Source organism: Corvus brachyrhynchos, unplaced genomic scaffold (assembly GCF_000691975.1).
Source record: "Corvus brachyrhynchos isolate BGI_N302 unplaced genomic scaffold, ASM69197v1 scaffold114, whole genome shotgun sequence".
NCBI classification, from domain to species: domain Eukaryota; kingdom Metazoa; phylum Chordata; class Aves; order Passeriformes; family Corvidae; genus Corvus; species Corvus brachyrhynchos.
In genome coordinates this window covers 3,562,653-3,576,049 of record NW_008238337.1, presented here as the reverse complement: position 1 = coordinate 3,576,049, position 13,397 = coordinate 3,562,653, and the positions used below count along the sequence as shown (strand labels likewise).

General features: G+C 45.5%; 3 protein-coding genes across 3 annotated transcripts in view; 2 read left to right on the top strand and 1 right to left on the bottom strand.

Annotated features, from left to right (window-relative positions):
- PPTC7 (PTC7 protein phosphatase homolog) overlaps positions 1-2,142 on the top strand; it is an 18,828-nt gene extending 16,686 nt beyond the window's left edge. The window contains exon 6 of the mRNA XM_017734823.1: positions 1,067-2,142. Coding sequence (XP_017590312.1) covers positions 1,067-1,125 — 59 coding nt within the window. The 3' untranslated portion in view covers positions 1,126-2,142. The remainder of the gene's footprint in view (positions 1-1,066) is intronic.
- A 2,709-nt stretch (positions 2,143-4,851) lies between these two features.
- Positions 4,852-12,476, bottom strand: RAD9B (RAD9 checkpoint clamp component B). Its single transcript, XM_017734822.1, is given in 11 exon segments — positions 4,852-5,431; positions 5,707-5,959; positions 6,258-6,380; positions 6,910-6,974; positions 7,443-7,549; positions 9,358-9,464; positions 9,568-9,667; positions 10,309-10,423; positions 10,649-10,798; positions 11,651-11,764; positions 11,766-12,476. Coding segments are annotated over 11 exon segments (1,314 nt in total). The 5' UTR covers positions 11,814-12,476; the 3' UTR covers positions 4,852-5,299.
- The window catches only part of VPS29 (VPS29, retromer complex component), a 5,184-nt gene continuing 4,070 nt past the window's right edge, over positions 12,284-13,397 (top strand). The window contains exons 1-2 of the mRNA XM_017734715.1: positions 12,284-12,603; positions 13,261-13,391. Coding sequence (XP_017590204.1) covers positions 12,284-12,603; positions 13,261-13,391 — 451 coding nt within the window. The remainder of the gene's footprint in view (positions 12,604-13,260; positions 13,392-13,397) is intronic.

Here is a 13,397-nt window from a genome sequence, read left to right as displayed (position 1 = left end):
CCCAGGAATCCGGCCTGATAGGAGTTCTCCAGTACTCCTGTACTTGACTGGTTGCTTGGATTCGGGGGTGTGCGTGGTATTGTGTGAGGGTAGTTTTTTGTTTGGGTTTTTTTTAAGGTCTCATCTTATTGCTGCATTTCAGCTGAGGTTCTGCCCACTCTTTGGTAGATTTGGGATTTGTTTTTTGGTTGAATTTGCAACCCTTGTATCACTGGCATCCCCATACTGATGTCTCTGTTGGTTCTACTTCTGTTCTTTAGAAGGGTATTGGCGGAACACCTGGGAGACCTCAGAGCCTGAGCAAACACCTTTCTTTTAATAATTTTTTACTTTTAAATAAATAAATATAATTCTGCCAGTAGAGATGTTCCTATCTGTATCAGAAGGGCAGGATTTCCTGCAAGAACCTTAAGCCCCTTTCCTCAGGTAGCAGCTGTCACACTTGGGCTCCGTGTTGCTCCAAGCTCAGTCACTCAGTAATGAGGCTGCAGATCTCCAGAGCCCAAGGGATTGCTTTGACTTCCCACATAACAAAATCTCTCCTCTGGGCCATTTCTCCAGGATTTCTGTGTTGCTCTGGCTGTTGAGGATTGAAAAATAACTACTAAAAATGTTAAGTAGCTTTTAGGAAGACCTGAGGTAATGCAGTGCTGAAGAAGATGCTAAAGAGGTGTTTGATTTACAGTGGAAATTCCTGAGGAGATCTGATTTCATGGCAGTTTACATGTAACAAAGCAGTGTCAGGTGTTTTGTGCATTTATTAAAGAGTCTGCTGAAAACAGGCTTTGTGCTCTGCCAGCTACCAACAATGTTCAAGGTTCTGACCTCCTTTTCATAGTTTGATCTCACTGGAGCTTAAAAGGAGAGTGGTTTTGTGCTGTGTTACATGTCACTGCTCCCCTCGTTTTGGAAAGGAGGTGGGGGAGGCAGAGTTTGTGTCTATTCAAACCAAGTTTTGAACACTTAAACCGGTTTTAAAAGAGCTTTCTATGGGGAATGTCACAAATCATCAGAAGACAACCCTCTGTGGTTTGATGAAATAAGTGGGTTTTTGCTTCCGTTGCAGGGGGGAAACCAGATGACATCACCGTCCTTCTTTCCATCGTAGCTGAGTACACAGACTGAGGGCCTGGCGCTGTCCTGAGCTCCCTGGGCCCCCCGGCCAGTTTCCTGCTGGCAGGGTTTTTCCTTCCTTCCCAGCTGCTCCGGGCAGCCAGCCCTGAGCCCTGAGCCTGGCCAGAGACGCAGCTGAGGCCCTTGTTAAGAACCACTCGTAGTCCACTGGTCTTGGTCTGCCAGCAAGAGATGAAGAAGCTCAAGGCTTGGAGCTTGTCTTTGAGAGCTTAGTCCTTGTCCGGAACAGGGGGAGGATCCATCCCACAGTGTTGCCGCGTTGGAGATGTGACTTTCCAAGGAGTAGAATTGGTTGATCATCTTTCAAACTAGATCAATAGGTAACGCCTCTGCACGAGGGCATATTACTCTATTTACTAGGAACGTTCGCTGTTGTTGACAGATTCGCTGGTATGTTACAGACCCAGTTCCATAAAGCATAGTCTTGTTCCAGTGATAGCCGAGGTTTCGTGTTTCTGAGCTCCAGTTTTCAGGAGATTTATAACTGCTGTAAACATTCTGCTCTTGCCATCCATGGTGTCAGCCTTAGGAGCCTTTTCTAGTACGAGATTTCAAACAAACCTAGTTCAAGTTATATGGATGCAAATGTGTTTTGTGATTTCAGGTGCTTAACTGTGATCTTAAAAGTTCTGCAGATCATTCGTCCATAATGGGCCTGGTTCTGGATGTTTTGGCTGTGGATAATTATTATTTTTTTTTTAAACAAAAATTCTAGTTCAGTCTCAAACAGCCGAGCTGGCCACAGTTGAGGTCTTGCAGCATTTGAACCCATCTCAGCGTGGGATGATGGTAAATGCTACGGTGGGAGGTTGCACAAAGAACAGCTCATCCTCAACTCTGAGCATCTTCACTTTGGGTAGATAATTCTGTTGTTGATATAAAACATAATTTGTGTTAATAATTGCCACTCTTGCTTGTAGAACAGAATATGCTGCACCAGTTTAAGTCCAGTTGATCCTTTCTGACTCAAACAGGCACCTCTTTGCTTCTGCTGCGGCAGCGGCAGCCAGTACGAAAATGGAAACTTAATGAATAATCAGCAAAACTTACATTTCAACTAAAGTTTAGGGGTTTCAATTATCCTTAATCCGGCCCGCTTTTTGCTTCGGCTGCGCCAGCGGCAGCCAGTACGAAAATGGAAACTTAATGAATAATCAGCAAAACTTACATTTCAACTAAAGTTTAGGGGTTTCAATTATCCTTAATGATGTTTACAGTTATCTAACAGCCACTTCGCAATATGACATTTCCTTTTCAATGACAGTAGCTCACGTTTGTCCCCCCTCTTCCAGCCAGCTTTCCTTTTCCTTTCCTGAGGCTCATACGAAAGCTGAGAGCTGTAAAGATATATATATTTTTGGTCAGTTTTTCATTAACTTTTTTGCTGGTAGAGAAGTATGTAGAAATAAATTAAAGCCATGTTTTTATATATAAAAAGTCGGGTAATGTTGCTGTTTAGGTGAGTGCAGTTAAACTTGGTCAGTAAGGAATCTTACCTGCTCTCAAGAGGAGATTTTTACTACCTGGTTTATTGTATTAAAACTGTTTAAGTTTGAGGTTACCTCAACTTGTTTAAAGAATTTTTGTGGACTTGTACTGTATATTTGCGTAACTATGTCAAGCTTTTATTTAAGGTCATTTAACATGTACCATGTACATGTCATTTTACTATATTTCAATGCATCATGCTTGTAACAGGCATTTCATTTATAATAAGTGATTAATTTGGGAGCTCTTCAGTAATTTATCTGCTATTCCTCAATTGGCATAATGTTAGATATCTACTTTAAATCACCTTGTAATTACTTGTCAAAATGCCTTAACTACCCTAACTTGACCAAAATAGGATTTTGGTGAGGGTGTGGGGAGGATTATATTAATGAAGAAAAATTAATTAGTTTTGCGACACACGAACAGTGAGTAGTGGAGAACTTTGCACAACCTGTCAGTCCTTGTTGTTCTTAACCTGAACAAGCTGTCTCTGGCTGTCTTGGAGGAATGTATTCACATGCAGAACAGGGCTTTGTTTCTTGTTTGGGAGGGGCCTTTCTCTCCCACTCTGGGTGTCTTTACATTTTATCCAGTATTTACTCGCATGCTTCTGGATTAGAGCAGATTTGATCAATTCTTCTTTCCCTTGCCCTTCCCTTCGGGCGCTGCCCCTGTGGCCCGGGGCTGTTCTCTGCTCTCAGCACAGTCCCCAGCCCTCCTGTTGCCCCTTCCCGGCTTTCCAGACCTTTGCCTGAGGACATGTGCGGGGTCAGAGGGACAGAATTCCCGAATTTCTGTTCCTCCGGGGCCAGGCGCGCTCCCTGTCTGTATCCACAAAGCCGTTTGCCTCATATCACACCATGACTTGTTGAGTTTTTTATTTAATAAAGAACAAATTTGGGTTTTGATTTACAAATCATGAGTTTTTCCCTCACCGGGCACACCAAAGACCAGTAAAGCTTTTAGCTTTTCCATCTGTTTATAAAGCAATACTGTATTATAAAGAATTGATATTTTTATCACATGCTTGATTGTTTTGGGTTTTTTTTTAAGACGTGCACTCTGAACATATCAAACCTGATTTTTTCCTATGAACTTACGCTGTCTGCGCACAACTGATCTTTGGAGAAGGAAATGACAGGGCCCGTGCTATCAAAAATAATTCCCAGCGATGCATGAAGCAGTAACACTTGCTAGGGGTTAGCTGAGTGGGAATGTTCACGAGAGGAATGTACAAGGAAGGTGTTCCCTGACTTGGAAGCGAGAGGAGCATGGGCTGGCTTGGAGCTGCTGCAGAGGGTTGTGGTTTGTTTTGGGGAGCTGCTGGGTTGGGAGCAGGGATCTGGAGGAACAGGAGGCGCTTTGTCCCCCAGCAAGCTGGGATTGCTGCAGCAGCAGCAGTAGGGATTGGGGTGAAACAGGGGTAAGATGTGGTGAATTGGAAAAGCTCTGTGGTTCCTTGCTATTTTCCTGGCTATCTTTGGGAGAGCTGCGACATACAGTCCTAAATGTTCTTTTTCAGGCTGAAAACAAAACCAAACCAAAAACCAGATTTGGGACCAGGCAGTTACAAGTGAGTCAAGGGGAAGGGAGAGGCAAAGGTCTGGCAGGGATGGGAGGATTTAGTGATGGAATGTCCATCTCTTGGTAAGGAGCATCCTTTCTCCAGGGGAGAAGCAGCTGGTGTGCGGAGAACCCGACTGTATGCAGTAGTTTCTGACAAAGATAGCTGAAACAATGAAGCAAATCTGAGTCTGTATCTGAGGATGCTTTTTTGTTGCTGTTAAAATGAGACTATCATCTATGCTTACCTAAGAGGCAATTATGTGAATTTCATGTCTGAGGTATAACTTATGCAGGAATAGTTCTGTAAATACATTTAAATAAATTGTAAAGATATTTAATAAATATAGTATTTATACTAAAACGTGCTTTTTAAAGTCAAGTTGCCTGCAAACCCTCTGTTTGTTGGTGTGGGGATATGGTTGGTGGCACAGAGGCACAGCCAGGGCTGGGGTGGCTGGGCAGTCACTGTGCCCTCCCTGCCCTGTTCTCAGATCCACACCTGAGTGACACCCAATGCCTTCTGCAGCAGTCTGGCAGACAGGTAACAACCCTTAAACTGACTGGGAATTTCAGTGTTTTATTCCAGTGTGTCTTTGGAAATACTGCACTGCCTCTGATGTGTGGTGGAGGAGACGCAGGGAAGGAAAAGAGTAATCCATGTCTGAAACACAAACCTTTATTTTTTAAAATGCAATTCTGTGACAACTTTGGTTGTTCAGTTAAATGCTGGTTCTGCAGAGTCTCTGTAAAAACGTGAGTTCTGGAGCTGGGCTGGGTTTGGCTGTGGCAGAGGGCATGGTTGGGTTATTTTTCCAGCACCCTTAACCAGAACAGCAGCTTCATTTGCCTGATGTGGTAACAGAGTTTGAATTCCAGCTGAGACTCTCTTAGTGAGAGTGTTCTGAGAGCAGAACCCCAGCAGTTCCTGCAGAACACACAAACCTCAACAGAGTCAACTGTGACCTAAATTTGTGCCATTACAAGAGCACTGACAGTTCCAGAACGTTCTGTGCTGCTGGGTCACAGCACCAGTGACAAATGCTGGGCCTGCATTACCCTTCCCTCCTGGGCACTCCCCACTCTCTGTCCTTGGACCCCAACACTGGAACTACAGAACCTGGGAGCTCTGCAAGGCACCAAAATCCTCCTCGGTGTCACTGGCTGTCACCAAACTCTGGAAGGTGTCACCGATGGCCTCCTTCTCCTTGGAAGAAACAGCTCCGAAGAATAAGGAATGAAACTGGAAAATGCAGTATTTGTACAGGTAAGAATTCTGTGATACAGAATTGGGGCATTAAATATTTGTGAAGCCTTTGCTACTTCAAGATCCTTCTCAGCTGCAGCGTTTCCCAGTGACACCCACCTGCCCCCCAGGAGTGTTCCCAGCAGTGGTGGGGTTTTCCAGCGGTGCTGCTGTGACAGCTGATCCCACTGAAACCTCCAGTGCACGTGGGGGTGCTCAGCCAAACAGCAGCTGTGGGGTTCCAGTGCTGACACCACAGGGAGTTCTCTCACCTTCTCATAAGGAGCCTCTGTGGCTTCTCCTCCCACTGCCTCAGCCGTGGCTGCTCCTGCTCTGCCTGGCACATCCCTCTCCATGCCTCTGGGAATACTTTCTACCTCTTGGTTTGCCAAAGCACTTGGGGGTTTTGCAGAGTCCGTGCTTGGAGTGTTTCCCTTCTGCTGTGGCTTTTTGGAAGCGGCCATGTCTGCCTTGCTGGCTCCATCCATGGAGGTCTGTTCAGATTTATCCATAGGTGTCTTTGAGCTGGATTGGACAGAGTAGGGCAGTTAGGAACTGGCTTTGTGTTTCATTGGAATACCCTTTTTTTCTGTTTGTGAAAAGATTACAGCTTTAGAGGAGATTCTCAGCATCTTCCCTCCTGCTGCAGCCAGACCCCGTGGAGATCAGGAAAGCAGCAGCTTGTACAGTGTTCTCTCTTGCACCCCTTTGTTGCTGTTGTGCTGCTGAGATGTTCCTGAACCCCTCTAGTTCAGAGTTTTCCTGTGAAAACCTGAGTTTTTCACCCTCTTAAAACCTCTTTTTCACCCTCAGCCCCCGTTACCTGTCCCAGGGCTGTGGGCAGCAGGGAGGCTCTGGGGAAGCTCCCTCCTTCTCAGCCTCACACAAGGTAGCCAGGATAAAGCTGGCCTCCAGCAGCAGGTCCTCAATGCTGAAAGCAATGGGTCTAAACACAAATATTGAGACAAAACAGCACAGAGAATTACAGATACTGTGGGAGGTGACACAGATCCTGTGATTCTACATATGGGTTAAAAAGTGCCTCTGAAAAGCTGAAAATCTCCTGTATTTGCTGCAGAGGAATGAGAGAGGGGCTCCTGTTGCAGATCTCACTGCTCCAATGACCAAATGCTGTGCAGTATCAAATGAGAGCTTTAAATATGTAATTGTTAAAATTCTATTTATTCAGAAAACGCATTGTTTCTGTAAAGTGCTAAATAAATCATGGCATGCATGAGACTGAGAGCCTCAGGTGTCCAGGTAATTTATACACAGGAGCTCATCAGTCAGCACGGCTGCCTTGGCAGTGCCCATGCCTGGGTTCAGTGCTTTATGTGGAATTACAAACTCTACTCCTGGATCACAGGTTAGAAATGGCTTTTGGTTTGAAATGAAAATCTGCTCTAATCTGCAGTTCAGTATTCACTGGGTGACTGCAGGGAGTCCAGTCCAGTCAGGGCAGTTCCCACACGTACTTCCCACATCTGTCGAAGTGGATGGACACAGGAACACTGGTGGCTTCGGAAAACACCAGCAGGCCCTGCAGAGAAGGGGGGGGTGAAGTGCTTGTTAAACCCAGAACATTAATATTTGAATGTAAGTTTATCCCAGCTGCTGTTTACTGGCAAAAAGAGGGGGAAAGTCTGCTGCTTCTAAGAATGATTTCTGTCCTCCCTTGCCAGAGCTTTGCCAGAGGAGGTTCTGCATGGAGAACTTCCCTGGTCACGATGCTTTCCCTGGGGCAGCTGTGCTGTGTCTGCCCAGCACAGAAACCACATTTTTGTTTCAGAAATGTTTTGTTTGCCTTTCAAAGGCTGCTGTGAGGGGCTCTGCTGTGTTTTGGGGATCCTGGGGTTTAAAGCTAATCCTCAAGCAGGTGCTGAAACCCTGCTGCTGTCAGGTAGGACACAGCCCAGGGCCATTCCCCAGGGACCATCCTGTGTTGTTCTGGTCCAGTCAGGCAAGTTAATGGGAAATGGGGTTTTTTCCAGACAAATTCTTACTTTACCCTCAGTTCTTTAAGGCAAAATGTCACTTCAGAATCTACTCCAACTTGAAAGTAGTCAAATTCCTCAGGACTGAGCTGTATCTCAGTAAGCATTGTCCTTGAAAAGTCTGTTTGAGATAACAACAAAGTCAAGGACTCACAGAAGTTTGAACTCAACGAAACTGTGGTTATAACCCTGAGGTTTTTACATCAGCATTGTTTGAACAAATAATTGTGGTTTTATAGTGGTTAACAGTAGTAAATGTTTAGCTCATATATATATTATAATTAAGTAAAATCCTGAATCTATCTAGAGTACATTGTGTAGATTTAAATGGATTTTAGCAGAACCTGTTCCATGTTCTGCTGTGTGATCTAACCCAATACCTGCTGCTGTTTTTGCAGATCTGCTTCTTCCACAGGCATCCATCACTAATATTCCCAGCTGCCTATTGTTGCATGGATGGGAAACCCAAAATTCGGCCTTGACTTTAACAGATTAATCAAAATTGCTGCCAATCACCAGAGCACAATGGAGGTGGACTGAGGCTCTTTGTTTTAACAATTACAATCTTTTCCTGACCCTTAAATGGCAACAGGAAATTGGCTGTTCATTTTCAGGTATTCAGTTGTTTGTTACCGTGGCTGTTAATAGGTGTGTGAAGAGAAAGTGAGAGGGCGCTTTCCTGAAGTGTGATAGTCCCAGAGAGCTCAGAGAAATTCCCCAGCAGCTCGAGCTGCTCCCCGGCAAAGCCAGGCTGCTGAGGGAGTGTTACAGGCGATTCTCTCTCTTCCCTTTCTCTGCTCAGGAGCTTTGTTTCATCTCAGCCTTCAGGGCCCCACCGAGGGTTCAAGCAGGCTCTGCTAAGAAGCTCCTTGTAGCTGTGGCAGGCGGTGTTTGTCACACACGTGCAGCTGTGGCTGAGCCACAAAGGAGAGCGGGTCTGGGCAGAGGGTTCGATTTCTGTGAAACCTGAGCGTGGAATCCCCCAGGCCACGGCCAGGTGAGGTGTTCAAAGGACACGGGAGGTGCTGCCGGCAGGGAGATTCACCACGAGCACAGTGCCTCTCATTGCCCCTCCTCCTCCCTCCCTGGGGTTTGGTATCTCTTTACAATTGTACCATTTTTCGCTTTCTTTCTGACAATAGTCCTGGTAAGTGAATGTTTCCAAAGTAACCACATTTGTCATTCAAAATGTAATCTTTGTATTTACAGTAATTTCTGCCCTGTTTCACTCCAGCCAGTTTCCTGCTCTCCCCTGTCTCTTAGCCCAATTCCCACCCCTGTGCTCCAGGCTCTTCCCAGGTCATTATCCCCAGCTTTGGTCATAACAAGTACGAAAAGAATCTCTTTATTATATGATATACAAGAACCTCTACTTCAGAACCACAATTATATCTTCAAAATTAGTTTGAGTCACACCCCAAGAACCTACAGCTTGTTCTCCGTGTCCTGGAGATGTGACCATGGCAGTAACAGTGCAGGGCCTGCTGACACTCTGTGCTGTCCTCAGACTAAAATATACTCTCTAATGATATCAATTCTGTAATTGTGGTATTCAGATTTAAATAGTTATTTTTAAAACATAAAATTATCCCCTTTTTCCTGGCAGTTGCCAGGCTTCTGCTCTTGCAGCACAGTAATTACCTCTTTCAAGCCTACACCAAGTGGCGTAATTTATTTCAATTGGCTGCTCAGTCTGAGATCTGCTACTGACACCAGGAAGATGTTTCAGTTTATTTCAATTTATTTAATTTATTAAAACCAGAGGGTGGCAGCATGACTTAAAATCTCTCTCTCTAATGTTCTGTTAAAAATATCGTTCAGGCATAAAATTCATCCCACATTTATATAATGACAGCTATTATTCCTTGAGTTCACCTCAAAAAAAGCATTAAACCCCCAAGTATTGGTTCACATTTTAAATTTCCTTACCAGTGTCTTCCTCAGTGTAACTCTTGAAACAAACTTTCATTGGAGTTACTGACAAGGTTATTTCTTCTTGACTGGTTGGAAAGTGAATCATCACATCAGCCAGCAGCCTGTAAAATGTCATTCAACACTAAAATAATTCTATCTATGACTATTTAGCATTTGTTACATTAGAAAGTAAAACTCAACAAAAAAGAATTCTGTGTTTGTTACCTGGAGTGGACTTTAAGAATGTTTGGACACATGTGCTTTGCAAAAATAGCCTGCAAGGGATCACACTCTTGGAATGTCAGGTTATAGGTTTTTACAACACCTGAGTATAAAGGAAATGAACAAAAATCAGTTCTGGGCTGTAATTTTAAAATGTACTTCTTTTTTCTAAAGTATTAATTGTTGAATAGAGGAAGTAACCAGGGGACTTAGTCCAGTTACATGGAAATAACTCACCACAAACAGAAAATGGAATCCACCTGCCATCTTCGACTCCCTCCATCCTATTAGCTGTGCCTGGACAGCATCCGAGTTTTTTAAGGATCCACAAGAAATGCATGAACAGCAACAAGTGCAACAAATACAGGATGGGAAATGGCCTCAGTAATTAACTGGTAAAATAATATAAAAGGGGGTGGAATGCAGAAGCCAAACCCTACAGATCTCTGCATTTCTGGGTAAGGATGTGCTAAGGGAGCTCAGTTGTCTGGAGAGCCAATTCAGTGATTATCCCATTATTGGTAACACCAGCTGGACTATTGATAATACAAACCACTGCCTCCAACCCAGCACAGCTCTGCGGGGGGAGATGATGTTTATTTAGGAATTTTCCAAAGACTGATGCTGATGAACATTCCCAGGCCTGCTGGGCTGAGGACGAGACCAGCTCCTGCATTGATAATGGCATGAAATGTTGTGGGTTTTAACTGTTTCTCTGTGAGGTCACTTCCCCTGTGACCTTACCGTGCCTGCAGAGGAGCTGAAAGGTGATGTGGTGGTCATTGGGGTTGGTGAAGATGCTGCATTTCTCTACATTCCTTTCCAGCACATTTACACATCTAAACACAGGGAGAACTGACTGTAAAAAAAGATAAATCAGTGCAGAGGTTACTCCCTGAACAGCTTTGCAATAAATATCATTTCCCTGGGTTTGTACCCTGGTTTATCTCAAGCTCCTGCACTTAAGGCTTCCCTAAACTGCTCTGGGGACTCTGGGAGAGCCCAGGCTGATCCTCACCCATTGTAATTTCAGCTGGAAATTGGGTTAATTTGCTGTTGTGTGCAACGACTCATTAAAATGTACCTTAATTATCAATTTACAGGGGAGGGATAACTGCTTTTCCTTCTGACACGGTTGGGACACAGCTGTCCAGCAGTAATGTTGGAAAAACATGGATGAGAAGAACACACATGCATATGCTGACCTCGAGGAATTCACTGATCTTAAGGCAAGCTGGAAATGGAATCACAGTCATTAGGGTTGGAAAAGACCTCCAACATCATTGGCTCTAAGCACTGATGGAATAGAAGTAAAATAATTTATTAACTCAAAACTATCTCATATTGAACTTTTTAAAAAAAGCCTCCTCTGGGCTTCAGTGCCACCAGCAAACCTGGAAATGTACATCTCAAAAGGATTAAAAAATTTAAAAATACTTTTTTTTAAAATTGATTTTAAAATTATTTATAAAAATAATTGAGTTACCCAAACACCCAGAGCTCAGCTTGTGGTAGGGGCATTTGAGGGACATGATCCATACAAATGAGCAAAGACACCACTCACACCTCAGAAATTCTTCAGGTATTAAAACAAATAATCTCCACTTGTGGTTTTCCATCCTCCCAGTGAGTCAAGGAGAGCTGATCACTTTTAACTAAGAAACCTCTGGAGAAAACACTAATTTTGCTGGAAATGGTGTTTGATTAATCAGAGGCATTAATGGATGTGTTCTTCCTGTTGAGTCACAACAGTACAAAACATGTTGTTTTTAGAGGCAGCTCCTGTGTGGTACAAAACTCAAACCTTTTGACATGTGACTACAGAACTGAACCTCGTGGCATTAATCCAGATGTCCTGGACAACAAAAAATCAAAGGATCTTAGGGGAGAGCAGGAACAAAATCTTCCATAATGGAATCTGCATAATTACAATCACAGAAAATATGGCATTTGTCCATACTGAAAGTGGAGAGAGCTGAGAATGTGATGGACTGAAAGGCACCTGTAGGAAAACACAGTATCCAACAGTAAAAATACTGGGCTTCCAAGAAAGATTTTAAAATTAGAATAAATCAAGTTCACTTACACCTTTTTCTACAGGGTCAAACCAAAATTCATCACTAATCCGTGCTATGGCATGTATTGCTCTTCCAAACACTGTCAGGGAAAGAAAACACTGCAGTATGCATTCTAAATTAAAATAAAAATGTGACACTGCACTTTCTCCAGAATAATTCAAGAAGAAACATTTCCTTCAAATGTATAGGAAATTTGTAAATTGATGGTGGAAAATGGTTTTTTTTTCTTTTTAACTGAAATTTTAATTTTCCAAACCCGTGATGTTTTGGAAAGCTGACTCTGATGAGGCACCTCAAATATTGCACGTCCCTTTGCAGCACCTGCTGTCACCACAAATTAATTCCATCAGGCAAAACTCCACCATTAAAAATGACATTTAGCAGATGGAAGGTCTGAGAAGAAACAGGACATCTGGAGAGATGGAACCCTAAGAAACACAGCGGAACCCAGCAGAGAGCCTTGGGATTCGCCTCTGGCAGTGGCAGAGCAGTTTTTTCCACAGAATGCTGCACCCAGGATTCGAGCTGTGCCTCTGGAGGTGCACAGGGAGACACGGAGCCAGGCCGCGGCATCTCCACCTGGGAGAAAATGGACCCAGCGCTCTGCTCCGCATCCCACACAACCGCCCGATCCCGCTGGGATGAGGGAGAGGCGGATCCCCAGCTCTGCTCCCAGGGATCGTGTTCCGCTCGGGGCCGCGCCTGAGGGCAGCGCCGGGAGTAGCGCCGGCCCGTCCCGCTGCCGGGACCCGCAGCAATCCCCGCATGTGCCGGGTTCCCCGGGCTCCCCGGGCTCCCCGGGTTCCCCGGCTCCCCGGGTTCCCGGTACCTCGCAGCTGCGCCCCCCCAATCACGCACTTCATGGCCGCCCCCCCCCCCCCTCCCTCACGGCCGCGGAGGGCGGGAAACGCCCCGGGGGTGGGGCCTGCGCCGCGAGGAGCCCCGGATGTGGAACCGTGAGGTGCGGGAATTGCGGAATTATGAAATTGTGGAGTTACGGAATTGTGGAATATCCCGAGTGGGGAGGGACACGCAGGGATCATCGATCCAAACTCTGGCCCTGCACAGACACCCCAACAATCCCACCCTGGGCATCCCTGGCAGCGCTGTCCCAACGCTCCTGGAGCTCTGGCAGCCTCGGGGCCGTGCCCATTCCCTGGGGACCTTGGGCAGTGCCCCCTCTGGGGGAGAACCTCTCCAGATACCCAACCTGACCCTCCCTGACACAGCTCCAGCCGTTCCCTGGGTCCTGTCCCTGCTCCCAGAGCAGAGATCGGAGCTGCCCCTGCGCTGCCCTCGGCAGCACCAGCTCAGAAACAGAGCCAGGAAACGCCCCCGACCCGAAAGCAGAGAAGGGCTGAGCATGGCACTAATTAGCATGGGAGGCAAGAGAATCATTAACCAATAAAATATTAATTAATAAAAGAAGTGTGTAACTTGTAGCCAATGAACACAAATTCCTTTGTTTCCCAAAATGCATAAATAGTAAAAAGTTTTGCTAGTTGGGGTGCTTGGTTTGTGGGACACCACGGAGCAGCCAGGCTTGCGCAACTCTGAAATAAATAAATCAGTCTCTCTCTCCCTCTCTCGTGTCATTATCGGCTCCTTTTGCGGACAGCTCTGGTTTCACGCGTGTAAAAACCCAGTCAGCGGCACGAACGCGTTCGGCGCTGTGTTCTCCCTTCCCAGCCGCCGTAGCGGGGGCGGTGCCGGGCGGGTTCCGGGAGGGCCGGGGCGGAGAGGGCGCGACGGGCG